Below are 22,500 nucleotides of genomic sequence, written 5' to 3'. Positions count from 1 at the left end.
CTCGAGGAAGTCTAGACTTTTCTTCGAGATCCCAAACCTTTTCTTCGCGGCTAAGGAGAGAAAATCATGAGATGAAGGTCCCTGACTATCGATGATGAATCGAAGACAGTCGACTTCTGTACTTGCTGGGAGAGAACTGGGCCCGGGAGAGGAATCAGCGTGGGCTGCAGCTCCAGGACCAGGGGGTACCAATTCCTCCGGGGCCACTTGGGAGCCACTAGGGCCGCTGTCCCTTTGAAGGTTCTCAGCTTGGAGAGGACTTTCAGCAGAAGGTTGGTGGGAGGGAACTGGTAGATCCTGGACCATCTGTTCCAATCCAGTGACATGGCGTCCACTGCTTCTGCCTTGGGGCCCTCGTACGGGGCCACATAACGAGGAAGTTTATTGTTGTCGCACGTTGCGAAGAGATCGATCTGAAGTTCCGGGACTTGGTGAGAGATGGAGGAGAACGATCTTGCGTCTAGAGACCATTCCGACTCTATCGGGCTTGTCCGAGATAGAGCGCCCGCTGTCACGTTGCGGAATCCTTGTAGGTGAACTGCAGACAGGTGCCATTTCTTCTTCTCTGCCAGGCAGAAGATTGGGAAAAGCACCTGATTTATCTGGGGCAATCTCGAGCCCTGACGATTGAGACATCGGACTACCAACGAGTTGTCCAGAGTCAGACGAATGTGGATCGAGGGAGGCGGAGAGAGTTTCTTCAGGGTGAGAAGGACCGCCATGGCCTCCAAGATGTTGATGTGAAACGTCTTGAATAGGGGAGACCATGTACCTTGAGCCTGTTGTTGGTGGGAGTGACCTCCCCAACCCTCCAGCGAAGCGTCCGTGTGGATGTTGAGTGATGGAGGTGGATGTTGAAGAGGAATGGACCTTTTCAGGGACTTTGCTTCCGACCACGGCTTTAAGAGTAACCGAAGTCTGTTTGGGAGCCGTCTCTTGAGGTCTCTTCGAGCGATGGATGCAGAACGTCTCCAGACTCCCACGGCATCCTTTAGTTGTGCACGCAGCACTGGGTTTGTCACTGAGGCGAACTGTAGAGAGCCTAGAACTTGTTCTTGCTGACGTCTTGAGATCCGCTTGGATTTCAGCAGTTTTTTGACAGACCCAGCTATTTCTTTCCTATTCTTCTAGGGAATGGAAAGGCGGTGTGACTGAAGATTCCACTGGATTCCCAAACCATTGGAACTTCTGAGCTGGAGAGAGGCTAGATTTCTTGGTGTTTATCTTGAATCCCAGGTGTTCTAGAAACTGGGTGACCTTGTTGCAGGATCTTAGACAATCTTCGGGCGATGTCGCCCAGACCAGCCAGTCGTCGAGGTAGGCCATCACCTGGACGCCGCGGAGGCGGAGCTGTTGAACGATGGTGTCTGCCAGCTTGGTGAAGATCCATGGGACCACGTTGAGCCCGAAGGGCATGCCCCTGAAAGCGTAGCTTTTCTATCTGGACGGTGGGAATATGATCTCTAGGGATCACTGAGTCTGTTGATGCCTTTGGAAATAGCAAGGCCCTCAAATCTTCGGTAGCGAGATACGGTCCGGTGGCGTTCTTCTGGAAGCCACGCACCCACTTGCATAGCTTCTCTCGAGCGTTGTCCCTTACCTCCGCTGAAGGAGGATCGTCGAACGCTTCGACCAGACGACTCTTGCAGACTGTACAGTGCTGCGGGTCCCAATACTTTAGGTCGCCTTTCTTGGCGGCGCAGGGGGCGTGGGTCCGACACGCCGTGTGCCCGTAGAAGTCCGGGCGCTTCACTCCACAGAAGTTGTGGTCACACTTGATGTACTCCTCCTGTAAAAGAAAGAGATCATGAGTATACGGAAGTCATAAGAAAGACCTACATTACTCTAAAGTTAAATTTTAACTAGTTAAACTTTCGCTTAACATTAAATAATTCAAGAATATTGTAATGTTAAAGAGAGGAGCGGGAAAGGAAGTAGATAGACACATACTTGTGCATTCCGCCCAGCTGGTTACCGTAACCTTATCAATAGGCAATTTCATTTGTGATCGAGGACACAAAAACGGAAATCTTCATGGATCACCGTAGAGGGTAGAAGATAATTCTAGCAGAGATTGCCTGCAAGGTGTATCAAGGACTGAGACCACTCAGACCCTTAGAGTAAAGGGGGTAGCAGAAGACCACATATAGATTTAGGTTCCGGCAAGCAGCTGCGCTAAGACACACACAGTATGCTGGAAATTTGTAATATGCAAGAAGACAGCACAGCCACTAATAGAACGGTAAGACAATACCTATCCATCGGAGTAGCCAAGCTATCTGGTTGCGATGTAGGGCTATCAGCATGTAGCCGATAGCTAGTAGAAGGGTTGCAAGTCCCTTGGTGCTTCCGGGGGGCGCCGGCAGACCGGCGGGACACCGGAGGCCGCTCCAGCAGGGTTTATGGCATTAAGGTAGACACATTGAGGATTCAGGTATAATCCCAGCTTGGCGGCCGCCAGCACAGCGGCGGCACGCTGGCGGGAGGTGGCAGCTCCGGCTGCCGGCTTGGTGACCAGTTCATAAGATAAGGCAGAATTGGATAGTATACCTAGACCGCCGCAATCAATGCCGGCACGCAGGAGGCCGGCCCAAAAGGTGGACAACCGAAACTAGGTAATGGATGGGTTGGCCATCGGCTGTACGCCGACGGAAGGCGGCAGCCCTCCGGCACACGGAAGGCTGGCGACTTGGGGGAGGGAGGGTGTCTCAGAAATATGTCACCAAGGGAAGGGCGGTATCGCCGCAGTAGAGGCGGCAAGGGACTGGCACCAGGAAAGGTAGAGAGACAGAAGGAGGGATTGGAGTGGTAAGATCACATACCCCTCTGGCATCCCACCTGAGTGAGTGTACCCATGATAGGAGTGGGTCCTATCACCCAATGGCAGGGGGCCGACAGTCGGCCGGGTGCCAGGGTAACTCAAGGGAGGGTTAGGGTACACCCAAGAGGGGGGGACCCCTGTTGGACAAATCGCTTCCAGTGGCTAACACCATAGGACACTATGAAGGGTATATGTACCAGAGCGGCCTGCTCAACAGGAGTTCAAGATAGCCCTATCGCTCCACCCGAAGGAGGAGTTGTAGGACTAGGGACAGATGTGCATAGGCTAGCCTATGTATAGGCTAGACTATGCGAAGGGATAGGTGGGGAGGGAGAAGAAGAGGGGTCTTCCATAGGGGAGGATCTGTACAAAAACGGCCACCAAGGAAGGGAGGACGCTCCCTAGCCTAGGGTTTGTAACCTGAATGAGAACGGTGTACGAGTACCGTCTCAAACTAAACAGTACAGAACTAGCAGGCCCCCCCCCCCCGCCCCCGAGGCCTAACCTAGATAAGGAGTGTTAAATCCCAAGCTAGGTAGGCTGAAAGACACATCGCAAGTTGCATGGAAGGTTAAGTAACCCAACCGAAGCAACTGAGAAAGGACAGGCCGTTCCTCATTCTTGGACACAACCCTAAGGGGGGATCATTCCCTTAGGGAGGACAGAAAAGCGATAAATACTCTGAAACAGACATGATCCCCCTATATAGCAGGGGGAGCATGGCTACACAGAGGGAACGCCCGTAGGCAGGGGATGAAGGGAGCATATAGGGGTCCTACATTTAGGTTAGGTTAGAAAGGCACACAATCAAACCGATCCCCTATATGGTCCCTGAAGGTGAAATACACTTGCATCACAGTAAAGAGTATGATAAATAAAGCCACTATCTTCATAACTTAACCTAAGACAACTAGAATATATCATGCATGAACACTGGTGCTAGGCAATCTGGCCTAGGGGCTAAGCTAGCAATCTAGTATGGGGTCAGGCGATGACCGGATAATAGAGTGTTAAAACACGATATATGAAGTTCCTAGCTATGAAGACTAAATAACTAACAATATCAATTAGTTAAGAGGCCGGAATAAGCTGTTCAGACTAGCTAAATAAGGCATGCAAGAGAACAGCGACGCCATAAAATGGCGTGTCCGGTAGCAGCACAGCTCCGCCAGAAAACACGAAATATCTCGAAAAGTATAAGTTACTTTATGGCCAGAGCTTATTCAAACAATACTGGGACCTGGTACTCAACTTTCCAGAAGAAGGCGATGCCGAAGGTAGCGACATTACGAAGATGCAAGCCGATAAAAAACGCACAAGGGGAAATCCGTCTATGCAAGGCAGCTACTAGCAGAAGGATGAGGACGGACGTGACGTCATTTAACAATGGCGCCCGTTTGTTTACGTTTCGAGTACCAAAAGTAGCCACGGACGAGTGTAGCTGTGGAACGGCTCCCCAGTTATTCTCCGCCCCTCCATATCGAAGTGTTAACTCTATATGGGCTGCAGATAGCTATCTGGTGTGTTAATACATATGTCCCCTGTTGATATACGATGTCTTAAAGGGAAACCTTTAGGATACTCGCTCCAGAAGTAAGAATTCTGTGATAACCTGTGGTTTAATTCTCTGGGAATATCCTATTAGTCAATATACCCAAGGAAGCTACCAAAAAGGAACCTTCCATCAGGACGTCATGGCTTGAGCCCTAAAATATATATATATATATATATATATATATATATATATATATATATATATATATATATATATATATATATATATATATATATATATATATATATATATATATATATATATATATGCATTCGTAAGAATCACAGGAAAACGTGATGGCAGATGCAGAAGAACGACAGGGGAAATGAAAATACGAAACATACGATTAAGTCCTGACTAGCTTCGTGATACGTCTTCAGTCCTCAGAAGAAGTATCACGAAACTAGCCAGGCCTTAATCGTATATTTCGTATTTTCATTTCCCATGTGGTTCTTCTGCATATATATATATATATATATATATATATATATATATATATATATATATATATATATATATATACATATATATATATATATATATATATATATATATATATATATATATATATATATATATATATATATATATATATATATATATATATATATATATATATATATATATATATATATATATATATATATATATATATATATATATATATATATGTATATATATATATACGATGAAAACAATAGGTAAATTCTCTCAAAGTTTTCTCAAGTAATTTTCATTTTAAATATTTTTAGCTCCTCGAAAAATTATTTTGCTATTATTCTTCCAGAATTCTGAAGCCTCCAAAAAAATTTGAGTTGTTTTTTGCTTAAAACTTGGCGAAAATATTTTTATTTCAGATTTGGTGCTTGAGTATAAATTTCGGGGTTTAGTCGTCTAAAAGGAAAAATTATCTTAGTTTATAATTAGATAAATTACTCTTGTATCTATTCATCTACCTATCTATTTTATTTTTCCTAATAATTTATATTCCTATTTATACATATGATATATATGGGTGTGTATGTGTATCAAATTATTTATATACCTATATGATTATTAGCCGTTATTAATCTAGATAGTGGTGGTACCTTTGATGTTTACCAGCTGCACTCTATCATCTAATGGGAAAGTGGGTGGTATCACTGGACCTCATCCATCTCCTAAATATCTGACGTGCTAGCTCCAAGCACCACATCCTGGTACACTGTCTCAGCTGGCGGACTAAACCACGTGAGGGGATGGTGTTAGCACGGCATCACTGGGCGAAAGACCTTGTTCCAAAGGCACCGGCCAAGGCGAAGAATTCCTAGACAAATGACAACAGCCACATTTTCGAGGTCAAGGCGAGCCCCCCGGGTACTTGAGGAAGTCGGCTGTGTCCCGACCTGGAGAGGGATGGGCGCCGCCAGGCTTCATCAGCCCAAGACACACTGCATGATGGACTCAACAAAAAAGGGTACCATACCTGCTTGGTCGTCACCCGGGTCAACAAGGACCGCGCCATTCGTTGCACACCAGGGCGGACATGATAAGTGTTCTACTGGTGCAACATCCCCTCCGAAGATCCGAGGAAGAGATAACGTTGCAATAGCAATATGGAACGTGAGAACCCTTGCCCAGACAGGGAAACTACAGGAACTAACACACAAACTGGAGAAATACACCTGGCACGTTGTGGGACTCTGTGAGGTTAGGTGGAAGAACTATGGGGAACATCTTACCGAGGAAGGTTTTGTACTTTACTACAGCGGAGAAATGGACAAACATACCAATGGCGTAGGTTTTCTTGTCAACAAGAACGTCAAGAACTCTGTACTAGGTTGCTGCCCAGTTTCCAGCAGGGCCATTTCCATCCGCCTGAGAGCAGTACCATTTAACATCACAATAGTACAGGCCTATGCACCAACAACAGACCACGACGATGATGCTGTGGAGGCATTCTACAGTCAACTCCAAGAAACCATCGACAAAGTGGACAAAAAGGACATACTTATCATCTAGGGAGATTAGAATGCGAAAGTGGGCAAAGACGCACTGAAGGACTGGAAGGAATTCTGCGGCCCCTCGTGCAATGACGTGTCCAATGAGAGAGGACTGCGACTACTAGAGTTTGTCAGCTACAACAATGCGGTGCTTGCAAATACACTAGGTGAGCACAAGGCATCATGACACTGGACATGGCATGCTCCTAATGGAATCCACCCCAACTATATCGACTACATTTTTGTACAAAATCGGTTCAGATCGGTGATCAAAAGAGCTACGACAAGAACTTTCCCTGGTGCAGATGTCGGTAGCGACCATGATCTGGTGCTTGTGAACTTCAAACTCAGGCTGAAGACAATCATAAAGCCCAAGAACACCAGGATGAAATTCAACCTGGATAGGTTGAGGGACCCCAACATCGCAGAGTCCTTTAAGACAACAGTTGGAGGGAAGTTTGCCCCACTGTTAACGCTTGAGGAAGACCACAGCGCGGAATTGCTGACAGCTAAATTCAACAAAGTCAGGATAGAATCTGCAAACGAAACGCTTGGAAACGTTCGCAGGAAAACACAGCGATGGGTCACAAATGAAATCATGGATATGTGCAACAAAAGAAGAGAACTGAAAAAGAACAAGACCACACACATCGGAACAACAGAGCACAGAGAAATCAACTGCAAGATAAGAAAAAGCATGAACCAAGACAAAGAAGATTGGATTGGAAAACAGTGTACAGAAATTGAGGAAAAGCTGGAGAAGAACAACAGTAGGCGAGCGTTCCAAATCGTGAAAGATCTAACAAAACCAAAGCGAGCACGAGTCAGTACCATCCAAGACGAGGCAGGGAACTGCCTCACAGAAGAAGAAGACGTACTCAAGAGGTGGACAGAGTACTGTTCCGACCTTTACAACTACCAGACCAATGGAAATCCCAGTGTAACATCATGCCACAAATCATCTAACAACGACGACTTCCCAGTCCAGAGAGAAGAAGTGGAGGAAGCGATCAGATCGCTAAATCATGGAAAAGCTGCAGGAGTAGATAACATCCCAGCAGAACTTATAAAGCATGGCGGACAGACAGTGACTAACATCCTCACTAGCATCTGCAACAAGATCTGGCAGACAGGTGAATGGCCCACACCCTGGACACAGTCCCTCATCATCACGCTTCACAAGAAAGGCAACTTACAGCAATGCCAAACTGCAGAACGATTAGCCTTATCAGCCACGCAAGCAAAGTGATGTTGAAAGTCATTCTGAACCAACTGAGACCCTAGGAAGAAGAGATCATTGCCGAAAAACAAGCTGGGCTTAGAAGAGGAAGGAGCACAACGGAAGAGATTTTCAATCTTCGAGTTCTGTGTGAGAAGTACAGCCAACACCAGCAAGACATGTTCCATGTGTTCATTAACTACAAAAAAGCATTTGACCGCGTATGGCATGATGCCCTCTGGGCCACAATGAACAGGTACAACATGGGACAAAAACTGATACAGACAATCCAACAGCTGTACAATAAAGAAACCAGCGCAGTCCTTGCCCAAGGCAAAATAGGCGAATGGTTTCACACTTCGGTAGGTGTCCGCCAAGGCTGCCTTTTGTCTCCAACACTGTTCAACATCTTCCTTGAACAAATTAGGACAGATGCACTCGAAGATCGTGTGAGCACAGTTAGCATCAGAGGAAGAACAATCAGCAACCTTCGGTTTGCTGATGATATTGACGGCCTGGCAGGGAACAAAGATGAGCTGGTCAACCTTGTGAAACGTCTGGATGAAACATCAACCAAATATGGAATGGAAATCAATGCTGAAAAAACAAAGCTGATGAGAAACAATCAAAGCTAAAATCATGGTCGGTGGTCAACAACTTGAAACAGTCCAGCAATTCAAGTACCTAGGTGCAATCATCAGCCAAGAAGGGTCCATGCAAGAATCGCGCAAACAATAGCAGCGCTAGCAAAACTGAATCAAATCCGGAAAGACAAAAATATCGCTGTCAAATCCAAATTGAGACTATTGCATGCCCTAGTCATTTCCATCCTTCTGTATGCTTGTAAATCCTGGACACTGACGGCAGAGCTACAGAGAAAGATCCAAGCTGCAGAAATGAGATGCTTCAGACGAGTGCTTGGCATCTCGTACATTGAGCATGTCACAAATGAAGAAGTCAACAGAAGAGTGAGACAGCACTAAGGACGCTATGAAGATCTGCTATTCGCAGTGAAGAGGAGAAAACTGAAATGGTATGCCCAGACAACAACATCAAGAAGCCTGTCCAAGACAATTCTCCAGGGAACAGTTCAGGGGAAGAGGAGAAGAGGGCGGCAGAGAAAGAGGTGGACCGACAGCATTGCTGAATGGACAGGAAAAACCATCGACCAAACCCACGCACTCGCACACAACCATGACAAGTGGAGGCTCCTATTATGGTGTTCCACCACGCAGCGCCCCTACCATCCTCGTGGATTATGGGATCGGTAACGGTAACGGTATAACAAAGACCTCAGATATGTTCTTCCACTCGTAATCTGTCTGGATCAGAAAATTTTCTTAGTTCGTCGTCTCTTATATACGCTGCTTCCTTTATAATCTCTAGACACCCATTCCGTTATTTTCAACGTCCGTTTATTACATGCTATCATCATTACAATTCTAGCTCATGCGCATTTTTTTTTACTTGTTAGAATTATACCATACTTCAGTTTACTAAAACTTCCATGTTGCTCTTTTTTTGTCTATTAGTGTTAAACACATCACTATTCTTTCCATAACCACAAAAACTCTTACACAAATATATATATATATATATATATATATATATATATATATATATATATATATATATATATATATATATATATATATATATATATATATATATATATATATATATATATATATATATATATATATATATATATATATATATATATATATATATATATATATATATATATATATATATATATATATATATATATATATATATATATATATATATATATATATTGTACCAACCGTGTGTCACACATTTGTGAATAATTCCTATTGTAATTATTATGCTTGTATCTGCACTCTTCCCTCGCACTAAAAAGAACCTGAATGATCAAGTCTCCGGTTTTCCTCTGAACTTTGTCTGTCTCTCGAACATGCCATGTCCTATTGCCTTGCCGTTTTGTATATAAAGGAGAGTGTTCTATAATAATATAACTCAGTCGTTTCCAATCTGCCTTTGAGTTCACATCCTCTCTCGGCCCGTCACATTGGTGACCCCGGAAGTCGACTTGCTCCCACCGCCTTCCACCCCCACCCCCTCGCCCCTTCATCGTTGGTACTATGGCGGACTCTACGGCAGTTGGTGCTGCGGCCGCGCCATTCAAACTTTCATCGTTTGCCAGCGGAGAGGCGTTTGCTTGGTTTCAGCGCGCAGAAGTCCAGTTTCGTATCAGGGGAGTGATTCGCTCAACCACCAAAGTGGATTATGTTCTCGCGGCGATACCCGAGGACACCTTCCCAGAAATATCCGACTGGCTTTGTGAACAAGGAGACACCCCAATAGCGTATGACGACCTCAAATCATACCTTCTGCAGCAGTACTCGCCGTCGCCAGCCGCCCGTATAGCAAAGCTTTTTCAGCTCTCACAACAACCGATGGGGGACCAAAGGGCTTCGCTTGCCCTCAGGGAAATGACCAGTATCGCTCGCCTTCAACCTGCCGCAGACGGCTCTCCTCGTGAGGTGAACCTACTCCGTGCCCTTTGGATACGCCGTTTACCTGAACCTGTGCGCGTTGCCATACCCGATGTCGATAATTTACCCATAAAGGACTTGATGACCAAAGCCGACGCCCTTATGGAAGGCCACTTCAAGACCTCTATCAACGCCTCCACCCCTGACGACGAGGATGCCTATTCAACGTCAACCGAAGCTGAGATGAATGCCGTAGGACATAAACGCCTACCCCGTGACGTGCCGAAGCGGCGACAAAGCCGCCCACCACCCACCAATCGCTCGCGCCCCAACGAACGACTTCTACAGCCACTTACTACCTCCCATCCGCTGCAGTTTTGCTACTACCACTTCAGATTCGGGGCAACCGCGAAGAAATGTGCCAAAGATTGTCAGTGGCCAAAAAACGTGTAAGTAGGCCATCGCTTGTGGCGGTGGCCTCCCATGTTTTTAATCTTTTCTTTTCACAGGATTCAGGAACGGGTGTGCGATTTTTGGTAGACACGGGTGCTTGTCGTTCTCTTTTGCCAAGGAAACTCTTCAAGGCACAACGTAGTCTGTCTACATCTGCCGACGTCCGCTTGGTAGCTGCCAACGGATCTGCGATACCCACCTACGGTTACGAGAACCTCACATTATTGTTCGGAAACGGTAAATTCAATTGGAAGTTTCTCGTTGCTGACGTCACAATGCCAATCCTCGGTGCGGATTTCCTCTCTCATTTCCACCTTCTGGTCGATGTCGCCCACCGATGATTGGTCAACGCAGACTCGTACTTGTCGACACCTCTTCAACCCGCCCCCTCTAACCTCGCTCTCCACATCAGCGCACCCACGGATGCCTACGCCCACCTCCTCACGTCGTACCCGGAAGTTTTCCTTCCAGAACTTCGCCAAACGCCCACGGTTCCTGCCAAGCACGGTATTTATCACCATATCAAGACGAAGGGACCCCCAGTCTTCGCAAAATTCAGACGTCTGGCACCGGAACGATTGGCAGCCGCCAAACAGACGTTCGCCGAAATGGATAAAATGGGTCTATGACAAAAGGCCTCCAGCCCATGGTGTCACCCTTACACATCGTTCTGAAGAAAGACGGCTCCCTCCGTCCGTGCGGGGATTACAGGCGCCTGAACATGCAAACAAAACCGGATCACTACCCCCTCCCAAACATTGCCGATGTAACCTCCTACCTGCACAAAGCGAAGGTATTCTCTACGCTCGACCTCCTGAAGGGGTATTATCAGGTGCCTATGAACCCAGAAGACATCCCCAAGACCGCCATCACCACTCCGTTTGGCACATACACCTTCAATTACTCCTGTTTTGGCCTTCGTAATGCTGGGGCAACGTTTCAACGTCTCATGGATGGCATCTTAGGGGACCTCCCTTTCTGTGTATGTTATGTGGACGACATACTTGTGTTCTCCTCCTCAAAAGAGGAACACCTCCGTCACCTGCACATCGTGCTCGACTGCCTGCAACAAAACGGCCTTGTAGTCCGGTACGACAAGTGTACCTTTGGCGCCAACGAAGTGTCGTTCTTAGGGCACTGTATCACTCCTGAAGGAGTCCATCCCCTCCCTGAGAAGGTAGCAGCCGTTCAGAATTTCCCCACGCCCTCGATGGTCAAAGCTCTGCAAGAATTCTTGGGCATGATCAACTATTATCACCGTTTTCTGCCAGCCATTGCCGCCACTCTTGCTCCCCTCTACGCCTCCCTCAAGGGCAAGCCAAAGGACTTGAAGTGGGGTCCCCTTCAAGAAGCGGCCTTCTGCAATGCAAAGAAGGCCCTATCAACTGCTGCGGCTCTCACTTTTTCTATCCCACACGCCCCTCTCCTTCTCTCCACTGATGCCAGCGACGTAGCTATTGGTGCAGTACTCGAGCAGGTGGTCAAAGGCTCGCCCCGCCCATTGGCCTTCTTCAGCAGAAAACTGTCCAAAGCAGAATCGGGTTATTCTACCTTCGATCGAGAATTGCTGGCGGTGCATTTAGCTGTCCGTCACTTTTGCCATTTGTTAGAAGGTACGCCCTTCGTCATTCGCACAGACCACATGCCTCTGGTGCACGCCTTCACTTGACAGTCTGACGCCTGGTCCGCCCGTCAACGCCGACATTTCTCCGCCGTGGCTGAATACAATTGCACCCTCCAATACGTCCCTGGGAAAATGAATCCCGTTGCCGATGCCCTGTCAAGAAACACGTTAGCTGCCGTTCAACAGGGATTGGATTACAATTCCCTGGCTGAAGCCCAACGACAGGATCCAGAGTATCAAGCCTGTAGGACATCCTGCACGTCCCTCCGTTGGGAGGATTTCCCCTCGAAAACTCCAACACCACTCTCCTCTGTGATGTCAGTGTTTGTTCATCCACGGCCTTTCACATCCCTCGTGCCGTTCTACTGCACAGCTGCTGAAGGCAAAGTTCATTTGGCACGGCATTTCTAAGGATGCTAAGGATTGGGTCCGTGCCTGTACTTCTTGCCAAACTTCCAAAGTACATCGACACACGGATTCAGGAGTGGGCACCTTTCCTCAACCTCAGCGTCGTTTCGCACACATTCACGTCGACATTGTAGGCCCCTACCCATAGGCCCCCTACGCACATCACAAGGACATCGTTACCTGTTTACCGTCATCGACCGCTTCACTCGTTGGCCTGAAGCCATTCCCATGGAAACTGAAACGTCCGCCTCATGCACATCCGCCTTACTCTCTCGATGGATTTCAAGATTCGGTATCCCTGAGTATATTACTTCTGACAGGGGAACCACTTTCACCTCTCAATTATGGATGTCATTAGCGAATCTCCTGGGCATCACCCTACATCAGACAACGGCCTACAACCCCGCTGCCAATGGAATGGTTGAACATTTTCATCGCAACCTCAAAGCAGCTTTGATGTCCCGCTGCAAGGATTGCAACTGGTTTAATCAGCTTCCCTGGGTCCTCCTTGGACTAAGGACCACTCCTAAAGACGCCCTCGACGTCTCGGCAGCTGAAATGGTGTATGGCGACCCGTTGGTGGTCCCTGCCGAGTTTTTTCCTTCTACAACCTCCTCCGACATTCTCCAGCGCATACGTCACGTCGTGGGAAAATTTACTCCGTGCCGCCAGACTTACAAGCACTCTGCAACGCACGTCTTCCTGCGCAACGACACCAGCAAGCCACCGTTAACGCCCCCTTACACGGGACCTTTCCTTGTGATCCGACGCAGTCCGAAAGCATTCCTCCTAACCATTCGGGGCAAAGAAGACTGGGTTTCCATTTATCGTCTAAAACCTGCTTATCTTCTGCCAGAAGACCCGCCTACAGTTCGCCTCTCTAGATCAGGGCGCCCTATTTAACATGTACAGTATGTCATTTTTAGGGGGGGGGAGCCATGTACCAACCGTGTGTCACACAATTGTACATAATTCCTATTGTATATATTATGCATGTATCTGCGCTCTTCCCTCACACTAAAAAGAACCTGAATGATCATGTCTCCGGTTTTCTTCTGAACTTTATGTGTCTCTCGAACATGCCATGTCCTGTTGCCTTGCCGTTTTGTATATAAAGGAGAGTGTTCTATAATAATATAATTCAGTCGCTTCCAATCTGCCTTTGAGTTCACATGCTCTCTCGGCCCGTCACAATATATATATATATATATATATATATATATATATATATATATATATATATATATATATATATATATATATATATATATATATATATATAAATATATATATATATATATATATATATATATATATATATATATATATATATATATATATATATATATATATATATATATATATATATATATATATATATATATATATATATATATATATATATATATATATATATATATATATATACAAGTGTATATATATATATATATATACAAGTGTATATATATATATATATATATATATATATATATATATATATATATATATATATATATATATATATATATATATATATATATATATATATATATATATATATATATATATATATATAAATTAAAAGATATATATATATATATATATATATATATATATATATATATATATATATATATATATATATATATATATATATATATATATATATATATATATATATATTTTTGGGCTCAAGCCATGTCGTCCTGATGGAAGTTCCTATAGGGTAGCTCCCTAGGGTATATTACAACTATGGCGATATTCCCAGATAATTTACCTTAAGGTACCCAGAATTCTAACTCCTGGAGCGATTATCCCTAATGAAAGGGCTATCGCGACATATCAGAAGACGTATTCTTAACACGCCACATGGCAATCTGCACCCTAAACAGAGATAACACATCGAAGGGGTCAATTGGCAAGAAAACAAAAACTAGAAAGAAAAGGGGGGAGCCGCTCCCAAGGCTCCCTCTTCTCCTGTTTCGTAAGCGTGCATTGTGCCAATCCTGGCGCCATCTGTATTTCATTTTGCGTAGCCTAACAACTCGGTGTTTTTTCCTGTTTTTCTCGCAAATATTGGATTTATTTATCTTTTCATGGCTTCTCCAACTTCGTCTGCCTCTGATAAGTTGAGTACCATGTCTTTTATGAATAAATGTATGCTCTTGGTAAATTTTAAAGTGATTAAGAGTAATAATATTTGTTACAAGAGCCGTTGCCTACCGGAGGCGTCATGGACGCTGTCGCTCGCTAGGTATGAGTTTTAGTTAGCCAGAGAGACGTTCCCGGTTGTTTTGCTTTAATAAATTCTAGCTATTTAGCGTTACATAGGATTTCCTTTCTCGTGCTTTTAGTATTATTTATTTTGGCGAAGTATTCGCCAACTCTGGCCTACGCTAGGCCATGTAGCCTAGTCGTTTGGTCCTAGTACTTTCCTGCATGATTTTGGATTTCCGAGTGTTTTAAAATTTTATTGAAGCTTTTTGCTGTTTTTTATACATTTAAGATAATGTTGATTATTTCCAAGATAGTATACGAGTGAGTTTCGGTGATTTAGGTAATCGATTCTCTTGGTGCCTAGGCTAAGTTGCTTATGGAGCCTTAGTTTACTTTCTCATACTCCATGGTTGCTTTTTTTTCTTCGGAGAAGGTATGCAATCCCTTTCCCTCTGTTTAAGCCTTGTGCTTAACCCTAGTGGTTTATCTGAATTAACTTTCGATACAACTATACTGGGGTGTTACTGTACCTCCCTGTTCCAGTAAGTCTGGCTTCAGTGAGAGACAAAACATCAGAGTTTTTAGTCTGAGTCTGTGTTTGTCTGGCTTGGGGTAGAGTCTCCCTCGCTGGCCTTACGCAGACATAGGAGGCTTAGCCTCCTTAGGTCACTACCGAAGGTTTCTGTACGAGATGATTCCTTCTTTTGTGATCTAGCAGACTAGTCCTTGTTGCTGTTCTCGGTGGGAGGATAAGATCCTTTCCCTTGGAGTAGCAACACCTTCCTTGCTTTGGTTCAGTGGGGGTTGGCAAGTATTACTGGCCTCCCTCCTTGGATCTCCCTTAGGCTAAGATGAGTTTTCTTGGCTGCGGGTGATTCTTCACTAAAGCAAGGTTGGTAGGACCCTCTTTTGTCCCTTCCCCCTCTATCTCCGTAATGGCCTAGCCATGACAGTACTGTACGTCATTCTACATCTGGACCTAGGATAGGTTAGGATGTGGAATTGACTCAGCCCCCATTGCCAGCGGGTCTTCTGCTTTGAGTGCTGCCCGGACTTCCCTTGGTCCCTCATCCATGTCTGCCTGTAGAGCCAGACGGCATTGGACAGGATGCCTGAATTAAATTCTCCCCTTCCTTATATGCACTCTTTCGGATTGCCGGGCTTGGAGGTAGTTTACGCTCGTATCCTGGCATCCATTCTGTTTTCTTCAAGTGCTTTAACCGACCCGGCTGCCGGCCTATGAGGCCGGCCGCCGGGCAGTCGTAGTCCTCTGGTTCTTTTGCTGCTGGCCGGCATCGGTTATTTACCTTTTCCGGCCGGCTATTGTCAGCCCTTGTTTGCCGGTCGCTATGAGCAGTGGCCGGCAGCCGGGTACTACCTTGTGTAGTTGCCGGCCGGCAGTCATTGCTGGCCGGCAGTCATTGCCGGCCGACATTGGCTGTTGCCGGCCGGCACATGCATTTGAACCAGCGTTCTGCCGCCTTATAGCTGTTAAGTAGTATACTTTAAAGCTAGTTATGGTGTGTGCCGGCCGGCACATTACCTTCTATACTGTACCAGTATTCTTCAGTATAACATATACTGAAGGAAGAAAACTATAGTATAGTTTTGGTACAGCACTGTGTGTTCTAACACTTTTGTGTTGTCTTGCCCAGCTCTTTGGTGTTGCCTTACAGATAAGAAAGTGAATTCTTTCTTGTCTATTATCCGGTATTTTAAAATCATACCTTAGGCTGCAACAATTGGTTGTGAAGGAAACACAAGTGTGTGTCTTTCCTTTCTGATTTTTTATGCTAAACTGTGCATATCCAGTGATACGTAGTTCACTTGATACTCTTTACAGGAGGACCATCCGAAGTGCGGAAGTGTTTTCTGCAACGTCCGCAGTAAGAACCTCTGCGGACATGAGTTTTGTAGGAGGCACGCAGCATGCGCTGTCTCCAAGGGTGATCTCCAGTGTGCTCTAACCTGATTACTGAGGCCTTTGATTCCCCTAGGACGGCAGAATCAAGGGATATAGCAAGGGAGAAGCTTCGTTCCTGGGTAAGGGGCTTCCAGAAGAACACCTCTGGACCTTATCTTCCAAGTGAGAAGATGAGGGCTTACCTTTTCCCTAGGGCATCAGCTGATGCAGTGATTCCCCAGCATCAAGAGGAGATCCCCCAAGTACAGATCCAGGTGGATGCTGAAGTCGCGGTCGCCTTGCAAGACATCCAGTTGGACGACAGGATGTCTGACGTGTCCGAGCGTCTGGAGGAAGACCTCCTGGCAGGAGCCCAGGATGAAGTTCAAGCCCCAGACATTGTAGAGGAAGAGGTCGACGAGGTGTCGGCTACTCCGGCTCAGATCCCTGAGCCTATTCCCTCAACATCGTCCGCTCTCCCAGTAGAGCTGTGACAGGCCCTCTCCTCCATTATTGGAATGATCCAACAAATGCAGAAGGAGAATCAGGAGAAGGCGGCTGCAATGGAACTGCAGATGCAGAGGCTTGCAGCATCACATGGGCCCCAGAAAAGGCTCAATTTGAAAGACCTTCCCTTGTGCTCAGATGCTAATCCGTGGAGATATGCTGAGCACATGCCGATGACGACTGGAAAGATCGTCATGTCGGATAAGTTGGGTTCAGTTCCCCTAGAGGAGGTGGAATTTTGGCCCAGCAAGCGGTCATATCCGGACTGTTATGTCCGGTTGAGGAAGGAGCCAGCTTCAAAGGAGAAGACAGAGCCGAAGGAGGTCATATTGATGGACCATGCTAAGGCTCAAGCTTTGCTTTCATCTTCGATTAAAGAGAGGGGCTTCACGAACTCAAAGGTAGCTGCATTGAGTAAGGAGCTCCCTTCCTTTGTGTCCTCTCCTGCTAGAGCCTTCCCCTTTTTACAGAAAAGGTTTGCGGCTGTATTGAAAGCAGTCGAGGCCGGCAAGCCTTACCCCTCCCTGGAGGAGTGTAAACCCTTGTCGCTGGCCCTGCCTATGGACCATAAGGACTGGAAGGACGTCCATCTTACCTTCTCAGTCGGGAAGTTGGAGGCTGATATTGCCGGACGTCAGTTCGGGGAGGACCTCCCTAAGCTGTCTGACTTTCTTTTGCGGAGAGAGCTCGAGACAAAAGAAAGACTGGCTGCCTCAATTTCTCTTCAGACCACTCTTGAGACGATGGCAAGTGAACCCAAGGTCCATGAAATGCTCATGGTAGTGGCCAAGACTCATCTGGCCACAGTGACGAAGGATCTTTATAGCTTCGTCAGGGCCAGGAGAGCTTGTAGGGAGTTCGTGTTCACCTCGGCTACGGTGAGGCACGAGCCAAAGAAACTAACCTCCTCCAACATTTGGGGCAAAGACCTTTTCCCTAGCGATTTGGTCAAAGAAGTTGTGTATATGGCCGCCACGGAGAATAGAAACCTTCTCCAGAAGTGGGGCCTGGCTATCAAAAGAAAGTCTTCCCCGGATGAGGGTCCTCAACCAAAGAGGAAGACTATGAGGACTAGGCTACCGTCTCGGCCAGCCAAGCCACTTAGACAGCAACAGCAACTGCAATTGCCATTGCCTTCAGTGCCCCAGATGGTGGCACAAACCCCGACCACATTCCAGTGGGTACCCCAGGCCGTGTCGACACAGTCCACGGCATTCAACCCAACGTTCGAAGGGCAGTCAACTTCCTTTCGAGCAAAGCCTAGAGGAGCAGCCAGAGGCTCGTCTAGGCGCCCCTCAAGGGGAAGGGGATTCAAGGGTGGTCGCGGTCAGGGAGGCAAGACCTCAGGACAGCAGTCCAAGTGAGATGATACCGGTAGGAGGGAGACTTCAAAATTTTCGGGATCGGTGGACCTTCGATCCCTGGGCCCACAGCCTACTCAAGAACGGACTGGGCTTGAGCTGGTACAGCACTCCACCCCCGTTCTGGAGGAGTACATCCAAGAACTGTTGGAGAAAAAAGTGATCCGAAGAATGAAGTCCATCAAATTCCAAGGGAGGCTGTTTTGTGTTCCTAAGAAAGACTCGGAAAAACTCAGAGTCATTCTGGACTTGTCGCCACTCAACAAGTTCATAGTGAACTGCAAGTTCAAGATGCTAACACTGCAACACATAAGGACCTTACTGCCCAAGAGGGCATATCCAGTCTCCATACACTTGTCAGATGCCTATTGGCACGTTCCAATCATCCGTCGACTCTACCCCTACCTAGGGTTCAAGCTACAACGAAGACTATACGCCTTCAGAGCCGTGCCATTCGGGCTAAATATAGCCCCAAGGATCTTCACGAAGCTTGCGAGTGTAGCTGTCAAACAATTACGCCTAAAGGGAATTCAGGTAGTAGCCTATCTGGACGACTGGCTGGTGTGGGCAGCATCCAAGACAGAATGCTTGCAAGCTTCCAGTCAAGTGATCCAGTTCCTAGAGTATCTAGGCTTCAAGATCAACAGAAAAAAAGTCTCGACTTTCTCCATCTCAAAAGTTCCAGTGGCTGGGAATCCACTGGGACCTAATGTCACACCGTTTCTCCATCCCGGCGAAGAAAAGGAAGAAGATAGCGGGTTCTGTCAAGAGACTTCTAGATTCCAAATGGATATCAAGACGCGAACAGGAGAGAGTACTGGGTTTTCTCTAGTTTGCTTCGGTGACAGTGCCGTTGCTAAGAGCAGAGCTAAAGGATGCAACCGGAGTTTGGAGAAGTTATGCATCATACGCGCGAAGAGATCTGAGAAGACAAGTTCCGCTTCGGCTACTTACTCTTCTCAGGCCTTGGTCCCAAGCCAGACATCTAAAGAAGTTGGTTCTTCTTCAGCCACCTCCCCCGTCGGTGACAATTCACTCAGACGCCTCGAAGGAGGGATGGGGAGGTCACTCTCATCGGAAAGAAGTCCAGGGGACTTGGTCCAAGCTATTCAAGACCTTTCACATAAACTTTCTAGAAGCTATGGCAGTGCTCCTTACCTTAAAGTAAGTCTCACCGCGTCAATCGATCCACATAAGGTTGGTGATGGACAGCGAGGTAGTTGTGAGGTGCTTGAATCGACAAGGATCAAGGTCACCACCTCTCAACCAGGTGATGTTGGCCATCTTCCGATTGGCGGAAAAGAAGAAGTGGTACCTGTCGGCAGTTTACCTTCAAGGAGTCCGCAATGTGACAGCGGATGCTCTATCCAGGTTCACACCGATAGAGTCGGAATGGTCAGTAGACGCAGGCTCATTCTCCTTCATTCTAAGTCAAGTCCCAGAACTGCATATAGACCTCTTTGCGACGAAAGACAACAAGAAGTTGCCCCTGTACATGTCCCTGTACGAGGACCCCCTAGCGGAAGCAGTGGACGCGATGTCCCTCGACTGGAACAGATGGTCCAGGATTTATCTGTTCCCTCCTCACAACCTTCTGTTGAGGGTCTTCAACAAGCTGAGATCCTTCAAGGGGGTAGCGGCAATAGTGGCACACAAGTGGCCGAACAGCGTGTGGTTCCCCCTGGCATTGCAAATACGGTTGGAGTTTCCACCGCTACCAGATCCAGTTCTGACCCAGCGAGTCCAGAAGTCGACTGTCTGCAGTTCATTACAGAAAACCCGGACCCTGCAGCTCATGATTTTCTCTCCCTAGCGGTGAGAAAGCGTTTCGGGATTTCGAAAGCCAGCATAGACTTCCTAGAGGAATATAAGTGCAAATCTACCAGAAGGCAATATGAGTCATCTTGGAGAAAATGGGTGGCCTTTGTCAAGGCGAAGAATCTGCAGGAGATCTCGGCGGACTTCTGCTTATCTTTCTTCATCCACCTCCATGGTCAAGGGTTGGCAGCTAACACGATTACGGTGTGTAAGTCTGCTTTGACAAGACCCATTCTATATGCCTTCCAGGTCGACCTCGCTAACGAGATCTTTAATAAAGTTCCGAAAGCCTGCGCTAGGCTCAGACCTTCAGCACCTCCAAAGCCCATTTCATGGTCTTTAGACAAAGTTCTTCATTTCGCTTCTCTGTTGAGCAATGAGGAGTGTGCGTTAAAGGATTTGACCCAAAAAGTTATTTTCCTATTTGCACTCGCGTCCGGGGCCAGGGTTAATGAGATCGTAGCCCTCTCGAGAGAGGGAGGTCATGTTCAGTTCCTGGATGGGGGAGAACTGAACCTGTTTCCGGATCCTACGTTTCTCGCCAAGAATGAGTTACCCACCAACAGGTAGGGTCCCTGGAGAATTTGCCCTCTGAAAGAAGATACATCTCTATGTCCCGTAGAATGCCTAAAGGTCTATCTTCGTAGAACTTCAGACTTCAAGGGGGGTCAACTATTCAGGGGAGAAACATCATTCTCAAATTTATCTCTGAATCAGGTCAGGGTGAAAATCACATATTTTATTCGCAGAGCGGATCCTGACAGCACACCCGCAGGTCAAGATCCGAGGAAAGTTGCTTCATCCTTAAATTTCTTTAATTGTATGGATTTTGAACCTCTTCGTTCATACACTGGCTGGAAGTCTTCCTGAGTGTTCTTTCGCCATTATGCAAAGCAAGTAGAGGAACTAAAGAGATCTGTGGTAGTAGTGGATCGCGTCGTTAACCCTGCTGTTTAACTCTGCGAGGAACAGTGGTTTTAATTGGGACGATTAATTTCAGGTGATTGTGTAGTTACATACGGTACTACAAACTAAGTGAGGGCACTGAGTTGCCCTAGTTGACTGTTCCATTTCCAAAGGTGAACCTAGCATAAGTGCAGACATGTGTGCCGAGCGTTTCTAACGCTAATGTGATTGATTAGTAATACAGATTTTTATGACTTTGATACCTCGGTATGTTAAAAGTGGCAATATGTTTTTCCTTTCAGATAAACAAGTTCTGTTTACTAACATACTTATGCTTAAAGTTTTGGTTATCCTCTTCTTATATATATATATATATATATATATATATATATATATATATATATATATATATATATATATATATATATATATATATATATATATATATATATATATATATATATATATATATATATAAATATATATATATATATATATATATATATATATATATATATATATATATATATATATATATATATATATATATATATATATATATATATATATATATATATATATATATATATATATTTAATTGTTGTTAACATGTCTATTTATTGTCTATCAATAAACTTGTTCTTGAGAACCTTGAGTATGGTCAATCTGTCCTAGAGTAACAAATAAAAATTTTTCAGAGGATACAAGTGTAGATCACACCTAAGGTATGATTTTAAAATACCGGATAATAGACAAGAAAGAACTCACTTTCTTATCTGTAAGGCAACACGAAAGGGCTGTGCAAGACAACACAAAAGTGTTAGAACACACAGTGCTGTACCAAAACTATACTATAGTTTTCTTCCTACAGTATATGTTATACTGAAGAATACTGGTACAGTATAGAAGGTAATGTGCCGGCCGGCACAAACCAAAACTAGCTTTAAAGTATATTACTTAACAGCTATAAGGCAGCAGAACGCTGGTTCAAATGCATGTGCCGGCCAGCAGTAACTGCCGGCCGGCAACAGCCAATGTCGGCCGGCAACTACACAAGGTAGTACCCGGCTGCCGGCCACTGCTCATAGCGACCGGCAGACAAGGGCTGACAATAGCCGGCCAGCAAAGGTAAATAACCGATGCCTGCCAGCACAAAAGAACCAGAGGACTACGACTGCCCGGCGTACAGCACTTGAAGAAAACAGAATGGATGCCAGGATACGAGCCCGGCAATCCGAAAGAGTGC

General features: G+C 45.8%; 3 protein-coding genes across 3 annotated transcripts; all 3 read left to right on the top strand.

Annotated features, from left to right (window-relative positions):
* Positions 1-5,690: 5,690 nt before the first annotated feature.
* LOC137640779 (craniofacial development protein 2-like) lies at positions 5,691-6,377 on the top strand. Its single transcript, XM_068373251.1, has one exon. It carries the CDS (start codon positions 5,691-5,693, stop codon positions 6,375-6,377), a length of 687 nt encoding a protein of 228 aa, XP_068229352.1.
* Positions 6,378-6,743: 366 nt separating this feature from the next.
* Positions 6,744-7,607, top strand: LOC137640778 (uncharacterized). The gene has a single exon (XM_068373250.1). It carries the CDS (start codon positions 6,744-6,746, stop codon positions 7,605-7,607), a length of 864 nt encoding a protein of 287 aa, XP_068229351.1.
* A 149-nt stretch (positions 7,608-7,756) lies between these two features.
* On the top strand, positions 7,757-8,212 carry LOC137640777 (uncharacterized). The gene has a single exon (XM_068373249.1). The coding sequence runs from the start codon at positions 7,757-7,759 to the stop codon at positions 8,210-8,212; it is 456 nt and encodes a 151-aa protein (XP_068229350.1).
* Positions 8,213-22,500: the final 14,288 nt, after the last annotated feature.

The sequence above is a fragment of the Palaemon carinicauda genome, chromosome 5, assembly GCF_036898095.1.
Source record: "Palaemon carinicauda isolate YSFRI2023 chromosome 5, ASM3689809v2, whole genome shotgun sequence".
Taxonomy (NCBI): Eukaryota; Metazoa; Arthropoda; class Malacostraca; order Decapoda; family Palaemonidae; genus Palaemon; species Palaemon carinicauda.
This window is presented reverse-complemented; position numbering and strand designations above follow the sequence as displayed.